The 16996-nt window shown below is 40.2% G+C and overlaps 3 protein-coding genes across 6 annotated transcripts; 1 reads left to right on the top strand and 2 right to left on the bottom strand.

Moving 5' to 3' along the window:
• Window positions 1-223: 223 nt before the first annotated feature.
• Window positions 224-1732, bottom strand: LOC306836170 (dual specificity protein phosphatase 13A-like). The gene is made up of 3 exons (XM_079363130.1): window positions 1465-1732; window positions 1131-1348; window positions 224-759 (listed from the first exon to the last, which is right to left on the bottom strand). The coding sequence occupies exons 1-3, from the start codon at window positions 1587-1589 to the stop codon at window positions 548-550; spliced, it is 555 nt and encodes a 184-aa protein (XP_079219256.1). The 5' UTR covers window positions 1590-1732; the 3' UTR covers window positions 224-547.
• LOC306836168 (dual specificity protein phosphatase 13A-like) lies at window positions 1675-3377 on the bottom strand. Of its 3 annotated transcripts, none has more exons than XM_079363126.1 (4): window positions 3133-3377; window positions 2850-3064; window positions 2411-2607; window positions 1675-1805 (listed from the first exon to the last, which is right to left on the bottom strand). In XM_079363126.1, exons 1-4 carry the CDS (start codon window positions 3360-3362, stop codon window positions 1755-1757), a joined length of 693 nt encoding a protein of 230 aa, XP_079219252.1. In that variant the 5' UTR covers window positions 3363-3377; the 3' UTR covers window positions 1675-1754. The 3 variants fall into 3 exon arrangements, with proteins under 3 accessions (XP_079219252.1, XP_079219251.1, XP_079219250.1); XM_079363125.1 differs by having other exon boundaries at window positions 1754-1893; window positions 2411-2580; XM_079363124.1 differs by having other exon boundaries at window positions 1754-1893.
• Window positions 3378-4434: 1057 nt separating this feature from the next.
• Window positions 4435-14511, top strand: LOC306835616 (sphingomyelin synthase-related protein 1-like). 2 transcript variants are annotated; one of them, XM_079362275.1, is made up of 6 exons: window positions 4435-4552; window positions 9009-9620; window positions 9709-9804; window positions 11073-11190; window positions 11344-11494; window positions 12885-14511. In XM_079362275.1, exons 2-6 carry the CDS (start codon window positions 9013-9015, stop codon window positions 13187-13189), a joined length of 1278 nt encoding a protein of 425 aa, XP_079218401.1. In that variant the 5' UTR covers window positions 4435-4552; window positions 9009-9012; the 3' UTR covers window positions 13190-14511. The 2 variants fall into 2 exon arrangements, with proteins under 2 accessions (XP_079218401.1, XP_079218402.1); XM_079362276.1 differs by lacking the exon at window positions 4435-4552 and adding an exon at window positions 4979-5077.
• Window positions 14512-16996: the final 2485 nt, after the last annotated feature.

The following is a 16996-nucleotide window of genomic DNA, read 5'->3' on the forward strand; positions in this document are numbered from 1 at the left end:
AGACATTTTCCCTTTATGACCTCACAAAGGGCAGTAACCCCTCACCCACATGGTTTTGTTCTGCCTTCTCACTGTAAACAACAGGACATGGAGCGAGAAAGCCCGAGACCCCCGAGCCCCTTTCAGAGAGGGGGCGTGGTCAGACACAGCTCATTTACATATTTAAAGCTACAGACACAGAAACAGCCTGTTCTGAGCAGGGCTGAAATAGAGTAGAGTTTATAGACATGATTTAATGAAACAAAGGTTTTGCACAGGCCTTATTACAACAAGTTAGCATTTTAATACAGCTTGAGAATGAAAAACAACATCAGAGAAATTTGATACAGTTATTTACAATAATTGACATAACTATTGACACTGTACACCGTATTTACATTTTAAGTTCAATTGAACACCAATCAAAAGATACCAAGTATATTCAAATATATTACAGTATATATGAACATAAAATATATTGTGTATGCTAAATAAGAGGAGTGTGACTCATTAGAAAGAGCTCATGAGGTGAATAATGATGGGGCTTGGAGGAGGTTAAAGTCAGATGTCACAGAAGAGGACACAACCTCCGTTTGAAAGTGAGCTGTTCATCCAGCTTGAGAAGGAGAGACAGAAAGTTCCGGTTTGGGTAAATGGCTCGTTTTTGAACAACTTCCCTCAGAGCGTCTCTTAGAGGGAGACGCTGCCGAAGCATCAAGAATGCCAGGACCAGAGTCGCTGATCGACTCACACCCATGATGCAATGCACGAGCACTTTACCTGCAGAGGAAGATGGAGAACGAAAGCATTGCAAATGTGAGGCCAAAGATATAAACACAAAATATGTTTGTTTTTTTCCCCCTCTAAAATCATGCATAGGGTGGAAAGCTCAAATAATTGTTGACTGTAATGGTGGCTGAAAATGAACTCTCTCTTGTTTTTACTATTAAATACCTTTTCACTTCCCGAACGACAAGGAAGTAAATTATAATGTCAAATTTGCTCCAATTTGCAAACATATAAAAAAACAGCAGTACAACATTATTTGAGCATCCCACCCAAAGTCTGGCATCATAGAAAATTGGCCTCTGTGTAAATATGGTGAATGGGTGTCTTTAAAATACTGGTGTCGAAATATTTAAATGCTGTACCGTCTTTGCTCCTCAGTGCTTTGTGTATAAAGTCAGCTGCAAGTTTGAAGTACTGACTGAGGTCAAAGTGATCTGAATCCTCTGCTTGGATTCCAAGGTAAATACAGGTGTTGCCGTAAAAACTCTGTTCTCCGATGCTGCCCTGTTTGGCGTGTGCCGCGTTCAGGACATGAGTTATGCCAAGCTTTTGTAATGTCTTTCTGTTCTGTGCAACGGCCCTAAAACACACAAACACACCACAGCAGAAGAACAAAATGTGATGCACATTGTTATTTACAATAACTTAGTGTTCAATTTATTTAACTGAAAGTTTTCCTGGCAACAAAAAACTTACACATTCCCTATGTACAGGTTGGGCCAGACTTCATCCACTGGTGAGAGCTCTAGTGTGCAGGAATCCAAGATGAGCTCTAGTTCTTTAATGAGCGGCAGGTTTGGTAGCTGCTTGCTCCCTGACATTCTCCCAGTGCTCCTCCGACAGACCCCCAGCACACTGCTCCTGCCTGTTTTGTGTTCACCACAGTCTGCAGCAGTGAGAGACAGGGGCAGCTGGTGGTCTGAATGCTGCACGGCTCCAAAATTAGCTCTCTGTGTTCAGTGAGTGCTCTGTGACTGCATGAGGAGTTATTTAATGTCGCTGGGCATTGATTGGTCTGTTTGCTGATGACAAAGGTCCTGAGGGGTAAAAGAGATGGACTCTGTTTATTCCCAATGAGGTCACAATAGGCGAGGAGGGGGGAAGGCAGGGATGGACACTGTTCAACTGTATAAAAACAGAGAAAGTCTTGCATGGTGTTAATGGTGATAATGACTTTCTGCATACCAAATGAGGACAAATCTAAAGCTGTTATGTGTTTCTATAGCAGGAACAAGGGAGCCTTGGAAGTACACAGTGTGTTCCTCCGCAGGGAACAAATCTAAATTAAGTACAGAGAAGAACTTAAGAACTTTTTAGGATGCCCCAAAAGGTCCCTACTCTTGGGATTATGCTTTATAAAAGAACAGGGACATTGAGTTTGGGCCTAACACTGAATATTTTGACTGACGAATAAATGCGAACAAAAGATGTTTGAAGAAGCAGCTTTTGCAGAACTTAACACAATATCTTGTTAATATGAATGTTTAATTTTTCAGCAGGATGCAGGACAGGATGTAAGACTTCTTCTACTTCTGTGTTCAACAACAAAAAAAGCCTAGCATTTAAATACTTTTCTAGAAAACACAAGTAAATAGTTTTGGTGGAAACGTATTAACAAGAATCATTGTTCAGGTTCTTTTACTTCAGCTCTTTCATCCTGCAGTTCTCGGTCCAGAGCTATAAGTTGTCGCAGGAAGCCTCGGTTTGGGAAAATCCAGCGTTTTTGTAGCACACAGCGTGCAGATGACAGAAGACTGAGGTTGTGATGAATCATCAGATACGCAAGGACCAACGCAGCCGAGCGACTCACACCTACAGCACAATGCACAAACACCTTTCCTGGAAATCACAACACAGAGTATAAACATAAAGTGGGTTGACTGTATAGAAAGATGGACAACATTTCAGCCCAGTGAAGCCAAAATAATTTTGAGCTCCCCCTGCTGACTGGCTGCAGTAAAGTTCATGAAAACGGGTCAACTATGAAACTGAGTTGTATTTTAAATACATTATGGTGATGCACTGTTCATCTTTATATACAGTCAGTGTGTTTTTTTTATGTGTGTGGTAGTTGGTTTTACCTCCTGATGTCAAAGCCTGTTGAATGAACTCAGCAGCAGGATAGAAAAAGGGTGAAATATCGAATGTCGGCAGGTCGTTGGCGGGGACTCCGTAGTATTTCACTGTGGTTCCATAAAAATCGTCGCTGCCTTTACAGCACAGTTTTCCGTGTGCTGCATTCAGCACGTGAGTGATACCCAGCTGCCAGAGCCCCAGTTTGTCGTGAGACATGAACCTGACACAAATAACATACATCATTCGTGAGTTTTAGACACACGCATGAGCAAGGCATCGGGTACTCACATGTCTCCCAGGTACAGGTTCGGCCACACCTCGTCTCCGTGTCGGCAGGAGCGTGGAGCTGAATGTAAAACCTCTTCTAGCTCCTGCAGAGACGGGATCTTCCCTTTTGTCGCACACATGGACTTTCCCTCCTTTTCTGGATCTGTGTCACTTACACTTCCCTGCTCAGTGTCTTCGTCATCACAACTTACTTCATAGCCGTCCTGTTGGGTTGGTTTTCTGTCAGCCATTTGAAAGTTGCTAGGCAGAAAAATGACATGTATCCCTTAAATAAAAATCACGCTGCTGCTTGCTTTGCTTTGGTTGCATGCTGTCTGTGAATGTCATGAACAGGTGGCGCATCTTGGCTCAGACTCGCATCCTAACTTTTTCTAACTCAACTTTCTTTACAACAACACAACAGGCTCCAAAATAAAATGTTTGATCAGAAAATTTGCTGTTTTCACCAAAAACTAATTAAGTCCTAACCGGTCTTTTTCAAAGGACTCAAAGGTTCCTCTGGAAGTTTCTTCCTTGTTGTTTCCATTGAGAGCCTGTTCAGATTAGATAAATTAGTGATGTACGACAAAGCTCCCACCAAACAATCAGTGGATCGATTAGTTTCTGTTTGTATATCTCAAGGTCATGAGCAAACTATCTCAGGACATGTTCAAGAAAGAGCAGATCAGAGCTGAACAATCAGTAAGCAAGTATTTGGAAACAATGGGAGAGAAAATGTTCAGAAACCTTGAGCAGAACCCGACTCATAGTTTGACAGTGATTGAGCCATTAAAGGGGGATAGAGGACAGAGACGCTGTGCTGAGCGTGATATCTTTGTTAAAATGAGAACAGAAAAAAACAGCAGATCTGAGCAATAAATCCAAACATACAGTGTGACCACAGTCATAAGATACCAGTGTCGCTGCATCACAGTCCATCACAGTCCATCACAGTCCATCCATGAGAAATCCCCCCCCCCCCCCCCCTTTGAAAAAAAAAGGAATCGCCGCCACTGGTTATGTTTCTAATAATGGCAAAAAGATAATATAGTTAATACCAATGATTGTAACCGTGGCAGCAAGAGTCGAGTGAGTGCACAAGTTCACTGGTGAAAGGGCCCAAGCTGTCTACTGTTTGGAGGAATTTAAAGTAAGTCCTTCAACATTACTCGGTTGTTTTCCCTCGGTGGTAAATGCACTGAGATCCTCCTAAAGGCTGATAGTTCCTGAGGGTGAAAATGTTGTTCCTTGTCGGGCCAGCAGATGTCAGCGTGCTTTAACAAGCAGCCCTTCCTGAAACCAGCAGCTCTTCTTTACTGCTGTTGTTTTCTTGCTCTCTTCCTGTTTGGTTGCCTAGTTGTGAGAAACATGTTTGTCATGAAGTGTTCCTCTGACACAACTCTCCCACTCCCTCTGACAGGACTGTGACAGTGGATTTCTGGTAAGCGAGGAGAAAGATCTGCTCCTTTAAAGGAACTTTGAAACAATCAAATCTGCTTTCTTTGATTTTGTTTTCTCTCATGTCAACATGTATGCTAAGAAATGACTGTTTTAACTCTTCTAAAACAAAATCCTGAAAACAATCATTAACCTTTTTTAAGTTTATCTGAGGCCAAAAAAATGTGACGTTTCATTGTTTGTGGTAAACAGACTATGAGCCCTTTGTGAAACAGAGTCTCTCACACACACTGAAAGGCTTTCTCTCTCTCTCTCTCTCTCTCTCTCTCTCTCTCTCTCTCTCTCTCTCTCTCTCTCTCTCTCTCTCACACACACACACACACACAAACACACACACACAGCTGTGTGTCAGTGCACTCTGTGACTAACTGTAAGCCGGCCAAACTAGCTGACAGGGCACTTATGAATCCCCAAGTAAAGCCACGGCACAGCCATGCCAGTAGAATCCAGAGACTAGTTTAAAAATAACTTATTTCTGTCTGAGGGGACGAAGAAGAGACACACACAGGTGAGTTAGCTCTCACACATTTAGTATGAATCACTTTAATCTGATGGTGTTTGTTCTCTGTGGCTCCTTCACTGGCTGTCAGCCACATTGTGGTTATTGACGGGACACAAGAATCATCAGTCTGTGTGACCATCACTTGGAGCTTTATGAGGAAGGCTGATGTCAGGTTATTATTCAAATGATGTGTTCTCTATCTAATCATGATAATACGGTGAAGTTTAATAGATCATTTCACTTACTTCATTCACTTCTACTCTTAATGCTTTTGAAATGCCGACTTGAACGACGACATTGTGACACATGAAGGCAGCTGATACTTGTGAATATTTATTTATTCTGCTTCAAGTAAAGTCGAGGTGTAAAATACGTTTTTATTAACCAATGAATGGAAAAGAAGAAGGCAAAATGTCCAAAAAGCATCTCGTAAGATGAGAGCATAATCATTCGATGATGTTTACGGTGGTTTAGATCAGGCGTATGATGTCACATGTATCCATCACAGCCTGCTGTTTTGCATCCAATCTAATTTGAATTATTGGTCATGTTGTGACATCTTTTGCTGAAAGATTGTTGACTTGAATGATCTTGGCCATATTAAATATATATATATATATATATATATATATATATATATATATATATATATTAAAAGCCTATAGGCATAGTTACCTGTATAAAGCTGTACTATGGACTGTGAGTCTTTGTGTCTCTTATCTCACTCACGTCCATCATGATGATATCCTTGGTAGTTATCAGGTGTATTCCCTGTTTGGACTTCTGTTACAAACCAAACTGCCTCACAGGGACAAGAAAGATTTTCCGATCTAAACTGGGGTCAGTTTGACGAGATATCAATATATTTACAGATGAGCTCCAGGGTAAGACAGAGTCACCTCAAACGCAGGATGAAGGATCTTATGACGACTGTGTGCACATGCTCCTCTGCTTAATGCTTCTGATGCGTCGATGGAGGGATTTGTTATTTTGTCTGAAACGTTGATGCTTCTATCAGGACAGTCTTTATAAGGACATCGTCTATCTTAAGGAGAATATTTAAAAAAAATGAAAACAATATTGTTTAAATAAAAAAAGGTTCATGTCGTGTTAGAGTAACAGTTTATGTTGTATTTCTCCCTCGTCAACGTGCTCCACCTCTACTGGGTGGATTTGATTACGCAAGAAAGGAAAATCATCTATGAGTCAAATCTGGGAGTCTAAGTTCAAGCAGTCGAGCTAAAAGCATCAACATCGTAGTGAATCTGCTTCCAGGTCTTTCATGTTTGATCTAAAAACATTTAAGGACACCCACTCCTTAAATGTTAACACCTTCTGCAGCAACAGGAAGCTTTTTTAAATAAAAATCAAAATAACTTCCTACTGAGCTGTGAGCCATCACGGTCTCTGTTTTTAAAGCAGAACTCAGTGATGACGTGCTCTGTTTATTGTTTTAAGGATAAATTGGTAATTATAATAAAAAAGAGGTTGCTGCCCTTAAATTAAAATAATTCCCAGTCACAGAAAGCGCTCAGTTTCCACCTTCATGCTATGATGTGTTTGAATAATAACCTGCTCTGAACACCTTTTTGCAGCTTGCACCATCATCAATTGTCATTCCTGATAACTGAAACTCTTGCTTATCCTGTGTTTTTCAATCCGTATCTGCCGTCCTATCAGCGTGCCTCTCTCCCGTCCTGCAGTTTACAGTAGAGCAGGTGTGCTGTTTGAGGGTCACAGACCTTTGGAGCAGAGAGGAGTGTGTTTATCACGGGGTCAAAGGTCAAAAATGAGACAAAAACAAGCAGCCAGGATGAGAGTGTGTCGTCGGCATCTGAGTGTGTGTGTGTGGGAGAGGAGCTTGTTTTTCGTAAATCTCAGGGTTAGTGACTCATTGCTTTTCTTTTTGATTTATAAAATGACGCCAATGCGACAGAGAGGACGCTCACGCTCCGAGAGGTGAAATTCTTCTTATTTAGTTAGAGACTCTGTTTGAAGAGATCCGTGCATACTGCGCTCCACTGTTCAGCCCCAGACGAGAAAGCAGCAGCTGATGCAATAACACGCTGGGTCCCATCCAGTCAGAGGACAAACAGCATGTAACCTCCACACGGACCTGCATCCCTGTCGTGTCTACTTTTACATCCGTGTATGTGACTGCTTTAGAGCAATTCCCTTTGTGTTCATTCATGAACAGTTTGATGATTATAGATAATGTGTCTTAAATATCGTGTCGCTTGTTTGGATTTAAATCTCAGACCAAGGGAAGGACTTTTTTAAGGATTAATTTTTAGAGATGCAGAGATCCACTTTTATTCAGTTCTGAACTGATTGCGATACATAGTACTGATCGTTTTTATTATTATAAGTAAGAATGTTATTGTTGTTGGTATTATGTGTGAGACTACACAACGCTGCAGTCAACTGTACAAACAGGAAGCAGCAACCACTGTGAGCTTTTCAAATTAAATGTTTTAAACTGAAGTGTAAGAATTGTTTGATCTCGGCTGAACGTCATGATGAAGATGATTTGTTCTTACAGTTCTGTCTGAACATCTTCAGAGTCAAGTGTCCAACCATCTTGACCTGTGACGTCGATCACCACAGTCAGTCTGATATCTGATACGGAAATAACAACAATATCGGACCCGATACCAACATTAGATCGGATCGGTTCCATCTCTGATTCATCTTTTAGTCTTTGAAATATCAAAATACTGCAGAACATGTGAGCCATCATTTCCCTGATGTCTCGTTGATGCTTTAAAAATTAACATTTTGATCAACAAAAAGTCCAAACCCTCAACACTGGAGTTTCATCAGAACATCTGACGAGATGTTTTTTTTTTTTAAATAGTGTCCTTGATGACTCAGAGATCTTTAAAATACTGTTTATTTCCCCCCTCTGGCTTCTCTCTTTTCTTTTCAGTAAAGTTACAAACTTTCAGGTCAGATGTTGTAACTGTTTGACTTTTGCAACTTTGAGATGAAGAAATAAATTTCTGGAAACGTCCTTTCGATACTTTTGTCACTTTATAGTTCAATGCTTATTTATAAAAAAAATTAAAGGTATAGAAATGTAAGTACATCCATAATCAAATAATCATCATAATCATCGGTGCCTCACCCCAAAGAACCTCAGCAGTGCTCAGGAAGTGAACTTTCACCTCTCCAGCTCCCAGACCAATCTGCAGACTTCCGCACCGGGACACTAAAGACTGAGCTACTGCCGCTCCTACAGATAGAAAGATAGAAAAAATAAGATATAGGCATCAATAACAAATGTTGCTGAGTGAGTTTTAATGTTCTGATTAAGATCTTCTGTCAGTTTGCACAACGTATTTGATCATTTAGCGTCGAGGTCACGGTGAAATCAGTCGTGAAATAATCACAAATTGGACATTTTAAACAGAAGCACTCAATCACACAATTCACAGTTTGAGAGTAATAATAAAGAACTACTGTCTTTTTAATCTGTTAATCTTTTCTCAAGCTAACATGCTGCCGTCCCTCTGTAAACTCAATCTTTGAGGTTTACATTTTTATGGACTCAAACATTTGAAGTGGATGCTGGGAAAATGTGATTTGGAATTTATTCTGCTATGTTCTGTCATCTTTTTAAGACCCCCCCCCCCCCAAAAAAAACCCATTGAATACATTTAAATCATATGCAAACAGTTCATTACTTATTTAACTTCTTTCTAGTTGCCCCCCAGCCTATTTTAACAAGTTGTTGTGATGAATAGCATGCAAATTAAGCTGTCAACATCGGGCGAGTCTCAGGCAGTTTTTGTATTTAAATGAAAAAAGCTTGAAGTGACAAAGTCAGTGATGAAGTGAAGAGGTAAAAACACAAGAGAGAAGGAGGTGCTCATTGATTAGAAGTCAGATCTAATCAGTTCTCTCATGTCTTAACTCTGTGTCTGTGTTTCTGCAGTGTCATGGCCCAGTCGGAGGACAGTGTGAGTGCATGGAGCTGTAAGCAGGTGGCTCAGTGGCTGCAGGGGGAAGGATTCGGGGAGTATGTTGAGTTATTGTGCACCCAGCACCGACTGGACGGCCTCACTCTGCTGGCTCTGACTGAGGCCGACCTGCGTGGACCCCCGCTGGGCCTCTCCGTGCTGGGAGACATCAAGAGGCTGACCATCGCCCTCCGCCGGCTCCAGAGACAGAACCAGATCCAGCTGGAGGAGCTGGGTCTCCGGCCCACAGACGCGCTCCCTCCTGTGGACTCCGGAGGGCTCGAGTGGAGGTGTGATCGAGCCGAGAGGAGGTTCACAACAGGAGATTACTCGTGTAACGGGACTGAGCTGAGATTGAGGAATGGGCACGGATTCAATTCAGAAGCTGCACTTTGTCATACACACTCCAATGGAAGGTGTAGGCAGCACCTGGCAGGTCGATTGGACCCAGAGGTGTGGAAAACAGTCGTCAGTGCCTTTTACGTGTTCTTTGTGTTTGGTTTCACGTCTTTTGTCATGGTCATCGTGCACGAGCGAGTCCCGGACACAAGGACGTACCCACCGCTGCCTGACATATTCCTGGACAGGTATCAGTCCATAGTGCATGTGCACATTCTCCTGCGCTCATATCTAATCTACCCGCTGACACATGTACATGTTCTTGTTCTCTGTTAGTGTTCCCAGAATCCCTTGGGCTTTTGCCATGGCTGAAGCTTGTGGTCTCATCTTGTGTTACATGTTTCTGTTGATCCTCCTCCTCCACAAACACAGGTAATCAGGTGTCTTGTAATTATGTGCAAATAGATTAAAGTTAAGAAACGAGGTAATCCTAATGCAAATATGTTCATTCGATCATAGTGCACGGGTCAGACAAGGCAAAGTGCACACGCTCTTTACTTCAGGAGTAGCTGTTTACAAAAAGACTCAATGTAAAGTTGAGCTACTGTTTCGTGAAAGAAAAAAAAGGAGGACAATTAAAAGTGTGCTTATAGCATAAAAATAAAGAGCGGCCCTCTGAAGGACGTGCAAATCGAACTGAAGCGTGCGTCATGTCGGGGAAAGTTTGTTTGGGAATATTGCTGCACAGTCACTCACATCGTCATTGAGACGAGACACTTCCATAGTCACAATCAGCATGATTACATTGGATAGAGGCCATGCTTCTACACAATGTTTAAACCCCAAGCGAGCTATCAGCGGCCCTCACATCAAGTTCTGCAAATGTAGTTTAAAAACAAAAACGAACTTCCTATAATATATTTTGGATTTAAGATAATAAAGATAAGCTAAAATAAGCTAATACTTTATTGAACCCTAGAAATGGGATTTTTTTCATTGGAGCAGCACAAAGACAAGTAGCAAGTAGGTAGCACAAAATAAAAATTCGAAACAGAACAGAGGAGATAAAAAAACTAAAACTAGAATGAGTTATAGAAATAGAATAAGACTTATTTTAAACTGGAATAAAAAGGAGGGAAGTGAACGTTACAGGACACTTAAGACATTCTGGGCAGCGAATGGAAAGGAACATGTTTCAAACAAACTAAAACACATTTCATAAAAATACGGCAGGTTGCAGATACTGTAGACGTAGAAACTGTGAGTAATAGTTGATTATCACACTTCATATTCCTATCACAGGATTAGACCAAGTTGCATATTTTTCTCCTCCTGCAGGCCGAGTGGCAGAGTCTTTTTTTTTTTCTCAATCTGTTCCTTCATACAGTAGTCCACAGCTTGTTTAATTTTTACGTTTCTTTTTGGTCATGTTACGTTGGAAGGAATATGTTTTTCTGTGAATTGGGTCTTGTAAGAAATGTTGCAACACAATAAATAAATAAATAAATCCCCTAGCAGCCTCTAATGCATCTGGAGTAATCAGCCTGTTTTGAAAATGAAGTGTAGATATTCGACTTTAAATGTATGGGGTCGTAGTCAAATGGTGTGAAGTCTCCCAGTACTGTACAGGAGTTACTGTACTTACTCCCTGAACTCGTGAGTAAGTTTTTAAAATGATTAAATTTGCTGTTTGTGTTCAGGTCGATTCTCTTGAGACGCTTGTGCTCTTTAATGGGAACCGTGTTTCTGCTCCGTTGCTGCACCATGTTTGTGACCTCGCTCTCGGTGCCTGGGCAGCACCTGAAATGTGCCAGCAAGGTGGGAAACGCGTGACACTATTTGCAGATGAAATTCTAAAGAGTTCTCATTTTTCAGGCCATGATTCTGACATCTTATTTTTCCTCAGTAATCCCAGCTGATACCTGATAAGCTGCTGCCACTCACAGATAACTGTTTCCTTTTGTTCCCCAGACGTACGGTGACACGTTGGGGAAGATTCAGAGGGCGCTGGCGATCTGGAGCGGCTTTGGAATGACTTTGACGGGTGTCCAGACTTGTGGAGACTACATGTTCAGTGGACACACTGTTGTCATCACGTTGCTCAACTTCTTTGTAACAGAATGTGAGTATTTATACATACATAGAGAATGTATGGCTTTAGACTGTTTGACCTTTTGTTAAGGTTCGATGTGGCATGATTGTGTTTTTTCTTACTGTCAACCAATCACATGAAAAGGTCAAAACAGAAGTGCTAGTCGGTATCGCACAGCTTTCTGGCTCCCCTTCTGTGATGTCACTTTTACTTAAAAGCTCGACGGTTCTTCCGGAGGAAGTCTTTGAATTATTATAAATGTAAGACTACTCTGCACATGCACCCCTGAAGATTTCCGGGCAGGCCTCCCCTGATATCCGCCTCACAGTTGTAGATGTTCCCTGTCAGACTGGAGCCGGGACATGACCTAAGGAGGATGATGCTCAAAGGGCAAACAAAGCAGTCCTATGCTATGAAGGGCAGTTCTTTTCCTTTTACATGAACGCTTCATGTTGTTGAACGTATTCCGAATGTCAACAAGTGAACGCTAAATAACCCTCTTTGGAAGCAGAGAGGAATGTGAATGAGTTTCATCCCGTGCACTGTGATATATGTACGCTTTGGTACTGGTTGTGTTCTATGCTTTAAACACCACCCACTGTTTTGCTGTGAATTTTTCTAAAAATGTCTTCTCACTCAAGACTCTGACTCAAGACAGAGTAGGAGGAAAAAAAGCATGCATGTGTGAAAACGTTAAGATAGTTGTATTCACTTTTGTGCAACAGTGAATCAAACAGGAATAATCGTTGCATTTATTTGAATCTTTTAAATCAATATTGAACTTCTGCTGTGGCTGTTTTTAGAAAGTACTGATGTCGTACAAAAGTTTTTTTTTATTTTTGCATCAAATTGGCATGCTAACGTCATCGATAATAATTTGCTTGTGGACAATTTTTTTGCTAGGAAAATACTTTATTTTATTTATGTATTTGTTAGGGATAGTGTATATTAATGAAAAGCTGTAACGATTACGAGCAGATTATTGCAGAAGTGCCTCATTTCCATCTGTTGTCCATAAGGAGGTAACAGACAACGACACATTATGAATAAAGTACAAACACAAAGGCACACGTGACGCATAAACAAAGCTTTTGATGACAAAGACAAACAGAAACCGGGTGTTAAGGCTGTTTGCAGAGCGGCGATGAGGGTTATGTGTTTGCGTGTTTGTTTGTCCTTTGGTGTGTGAGGAAGTGATGCAAGGTGATCATACTTAAGTCGTTTGTGATAAGCGCTTAATAAAGTGATGAATTCAGTATGATTAAATAACCAGCTTGGACTAATGTAATACATATAACGCCAGTAATATTTGTAATAAATAATGATTCCTTAATCACAAAGCTTGAAATTAATTTTGCTAATTTTTTTTAGATTGCTTGCAACACTGAAATAAATGTTTGATAATTCTGTTGGGCTGCAGACACTCCTCGGACCTGGAATATGATCCACACCATCTCCTGGGTGTTAAACCTGTTTGGGATCTTCTTCATTCTGGCTGCTCACGAACACTACTCCATCGACGTGTTCATCGCCTTCTACATCACCACCCGCCTCTTCCTCTACTACCACACCTTAGCCAACACTCGGGCCTACCAGCACAGCAGGAGAGCACGCATTTGGTTCCCCATGTTTTCTTTCTTTGAGTGCAATGTGAACGGACCGGTCCCCAACCAGTACCACTGGCCCTTCAACAAACCCGCTTTCATGAAAACTCTCATTGGATAGAAATAGATCTGCAGATTCAGTATGCACCGACTACTATTAAAAACCAAATGATACTCTTTTTACTTGAAACGCTGCTTCCCACCTATGGTTGGATTTATATGGAAGTCTTTGTGCTTCATTTGTACGAATAGATGATCTTTGTTTTATTAACTAATTTATGTTCAGAGGAGTTTAAAATACCAACAAAAAAAAAAAACTTACTTCATGGAAATGCCACGTAAGCTGCGAACATCCTGTTGCAACTTGTCTCAAAAAGTTTGTTTCCGCCTCTGACTCTGCAAATAGTCGATTGTATATTCAGATTTTCCAGGCTGTGATCAGTTGGTCGGGACAAATGGCCAGCATGTTTCTCCTTAAAAGTAGTATTTGGCCTTAGTACAAGCAACACTGAAGCTCCCATAGTGACCAAAATGAGTAAATGAAGAGACCATCTGTGTTGGTCGAAACGAGAAAGCACAAAGTCGGCTCTCAGATTTGAAGTAGTTAAGCTCCTCATCTCACATTTATATCACATTTACATTTTGCACCAGATACATTTGTACAAGTTAGTGAACCACAAAGGTGCTAATGAGCGACTTGATATGCCGTCAACCAGAGCCTTGCTAGTTGTTTCCACCTTTCCAATCTGTATGGAAAGCTAAGCTAACAGGCTGCGGACAGTTGCATGATATTTGTACTGTACAGAAAGGATGACACTGATCCATTTATCGAACCGCCTCCAGGAGAGCAAATGAGTGTATTTCAGAAGATATCAAACAATTCTTTAAAATTGTATTGCACGCTGCTAAGTGAAACAGAGAAACGAGGTCCATATAAGGCACATGGTCACATCCCTTTTCATAGATATTTTTTCCCATTCCTTGTTTCCATTTGTTTAGAAAGAAAGGAAAATCAGCAACAGCAGGAAGCCTGCGTCCTGATCGACTGGTTCTTCTTTTTTTTTTTTCTTAAGTTAAGAAGTTCATTTTTCCTCAAGTCAACGGTGGTGGTGCCCCCTCAAATATTTGAATATTTATTTAAATGCGTATCTTGTTTTCTTACGTCTTAATTTGATGCATTTTTTTGTTTTTATATGAGCACATTTTAATCATGTAATGGGAAAAATACGGACGTGGGTTATGTTGACTCTCGATCTTTGCATGGTACAAACGCTGCCTTTTAGTCATTGCAGATGCTGACATGCAATGGGAAAGTGTATGTTTACCCTGTCACGTTTAATCCAAACGTTATCTTTCCAATTATTGTTTACAATTTGTACCTTCTTTTGCAATGAAAGTTGTTTATCTCTGCCTCGTTTCTCAGCAATAAAAGTTTACAGATGACCGAAACTCTTTTTTTTTTTGCATTTCAGACCGATGATTTTCTTTCTTTCTTCTGTGTTTTTGTGGGCTTTTTTAAAATGTATTATTTTGTTTTTTATACATTTGTTCAATTAAATACCATATTAAACACTTATATGATATATATTATTAATATTACAAATCCAGCTTTCTTGAGTTAGATTGTAAAGTAAATCAAAGTATGGAAAAACGTCCTGATTGAGCGACAGCGTGACTATTTTTGTCCACGTTAACTTTGCCTGGGTGAGTGCTGCTCCCACCTTTAAACAAATATCAAACAATACCAGTTACACCACTGTTCAGATTTGATCGATAAGTATATAGGGATGCCCCCTTCAATACAAAAGCCCTAATCAGAACGTTTTCAGACTTCCTACCAATCGAAACAATCACACCTCATGACGATATGTACTCAAACCTTGAAACTTATTTTCTTCTAAAGTTACATTTTTCTTTTTTCCTCATCTTTAATTATGATTGAATCTCTATTTACTACAAAAAATAGAGTTCAGTTCTTGTTGCTGTTAAAATTTGAAATCCTTACTGCATCATGTATCACCTAATAACTTGTTATCCCCTTTCTACTATCAGAGATGGTTAAAAAAAAAAAAAATCAGTGATTGTGTTGTGTCTCAGAATAAGTTGAACCAAATGCACGAAACAGAGACAGAATGAAACGGAATAACAATTTATTTGAACAACGAGTGACACGGTGAAAATGTATACATGAAATATAAGTGACACTAATGTGGAGCATAAATCTAATGTGACACTAATAATGTGTACAAGTATATAACGTGACTCTAAGATATGTGTACAAGAAACTAAGGTGACTCTAAATGTGCAACAATAATACAATGTGACTCGAGATGGACAATAGCACGCGTGAGGAAGCCAGATGGAGACAAACAAGATGACGAGGAACACGAGGTACAGGACGGGCAGGACTGGGAACACTGAGAAGGAGAAAGAACACGAAGGGTCAAATACACGACAGGGAATAATACAAGTTATATCACAGAGTACTGAATTTCAAAACACGGAGCGCTACTAACCACTGAGGATGAACAATAATCTGGCGCTGGCTTCCTGGAAGGAGCCAGCTTAAATAGTCAGATGATTGGACGAGCCACATCTGTGGAGCTCACCTGAAAACACTAATTGGTATGAAGGGAACACAGAGGGAGTGACAGACAGGGAAACAAAACATGACAGATTGCTTCATTTAAATACAGATTTCACCAATAACATAAATACAGATGTTTATATGATCAAATGTTTTTAAGACCACTACGAGCCTCATTTTAACTTTAAATAACATGTCATTTTAAAATGAAGATTGGTTGCTTCAAAAAACAATTTTCCCCAGACTTTGTTGAAGACTAACAAGGTTTCCTTTCATCTTGATATCAAATTGCCCCTTTGTGTGACTCTGGATCATTTACTGTGAGACTCAAACACAACGATGCAGTAAGACTTGTGCTAAAACAAAAAGTAAATCAATTTCATATTCTTTCTACCCTTTTTAGGTTTGCTCATTATAAGAACAGCTGTTCATTTTTCTACTTCAGCACAGACTCCATGAAGCATGCAACATGTTCACAGGTGTCTTTCATTTTCTTTCCAGGCTTCTCTCGTGTCTTTGCTTTCCTGCTGGGACTGGATGCGATCTATTTTAAGCGATATATATTAGCCATATTTTTCCTTCAGTTTTCCAGTCACATTTTCTTTTGCAAGGATCAATTCAAGGCTCACAAACCTCTGTATGTATTATTTTTAAAATACTTTATTCATCCCTCACACTCTGTTATCTGTGTGGGTATAGATGTGTGATGGTAAATCAGCCATTAAAACTAAACATAGAATTAGCAGATATCATCAATGGTTAATTAATTCAGATCATGACTGACTGATCCGATATGATTCACTTATTTTTGCAGGGAGATTTGTTTTGGACTCAAAGTGATGCCAGAACAAAAACAAAATGTATTGCATTGCACTTTATACTTTAAGTTACCTTTTCATTTGAGCACAAGGAAAAATAACCAACACATGCAAAGACATCAGTGCCATATCATACAATCTCTCGAACAGTGTTTCTTCTACTTCTTTATTTTTGAAGGGTGGTTCACATAAAGAGATCAGCAGATAAAGTTTGACTGAAATGCATCTAATCCCTGCAGAGATCATGCAGCATGCAGCATGCCTTTCATGTCTTTCTGGGTCTTTGTATGGACCGGCCTCTGCATATTTAAAGTCCAAAACAGTGTATGTTGTGCATATTCAGTAAATAATCAACCCTGCTTTTTTATCGTGCCTGTAATTTTTCAAAATTCACTGAAAATGACATTTTAACTCGATCAAGCTGGTATTTCTTGCCAGCTCATGTAACAGCACTATCAGGATGTAATTGGGTGAATCCACCACTGTGAGACAGCAGAGCGCAGGGCTCAGAGGGTCTCTGGCA

This window comes from Symphodus melops (assembly GCF_947650265.1).
Source record: "Symphodus melops genome assembly, chromosome: 15".
NCBI lineage: Eukaryota > Metazoa > Chordata > Actinopteri > Labriformes > Labridae > Symphodus > Symphodus melops.

What these genes read in the sequence shown, in the direction of transcription:
- LOC306836170 (XM_079363130.1), bottom strand. Translation starts at nt 1,589, where the DNA reads ATGTCAGGGAGCAAGCAGCTACCAAACCTGCCGCTCATTAAAGAACTA. An exon ending in AACCTGTACATAGGGAATGT is followed by an intron (nt 1,349 to 1,464) that starts GTAAGTTTTTTG and finishes TGTGTGTTTTAG; the next exon opens with GGCCGTTGCACAGAACAGAA. An exon ending in AGCACTGAGGAGCAAAGACG is followed by an intron (nt 760 to 1,130) that starts GTACAGCATTTA and finishes CTTCCTCTGCAG; the next exon opens with GTAAAGTGCTCGTGCATTGC.
- LOC306836168 (XM_079363124.1), bottom strand. Translation starts at nt 3,362, where the DNA reads ATGGCTGACAGAAAACCAACCCAACAGGACGGCTATGAAGTAAGTTGT. An exon ending in AACCTGTACCTGGGAGACAT is followed by an intron (nt 3,065 to 3,132) that starts GTGAGTACCCGA and finishes TATTTGTGTCAG; the next exon opens with GTTCATGTCTCACGACAAAC. An exon ending in TGCAGGATGAAAGAGCTGAA is followed by an intron (nt 1,894 to 2,410) that starts GTAAAAGAACCT and finishes GTTTTTATACAG; the next exon opens with TTGAACAGTGTCCATCCCTG.
- LOC306835616 (XM_079362275.1), top strand. Translation starts at nt 9,013, where the DNA reads ATGGCCCAGTCGGAGGACAGTGTGAGTGCATGGAGCTGTAAGCAGGTG. An exon ending in CTCCTCCTCCACAAACACAG is followed by an intron (nt 9,805 to 11,072) that starts GTAATCAGGTGT and finishes GTTTGTGTTCAG; the next exon opens with GTCGATTCTCTTGAGACGCT. An exon ending in CAACTTCTTTGTAACAGAAT is followed by an intron (nt 11,495 to 12,884) that starts GTGAGTATTTAT and finishes GTTGGGCTGCAG; the next exon opens with ACACTCCTCGGACCTGGAAT.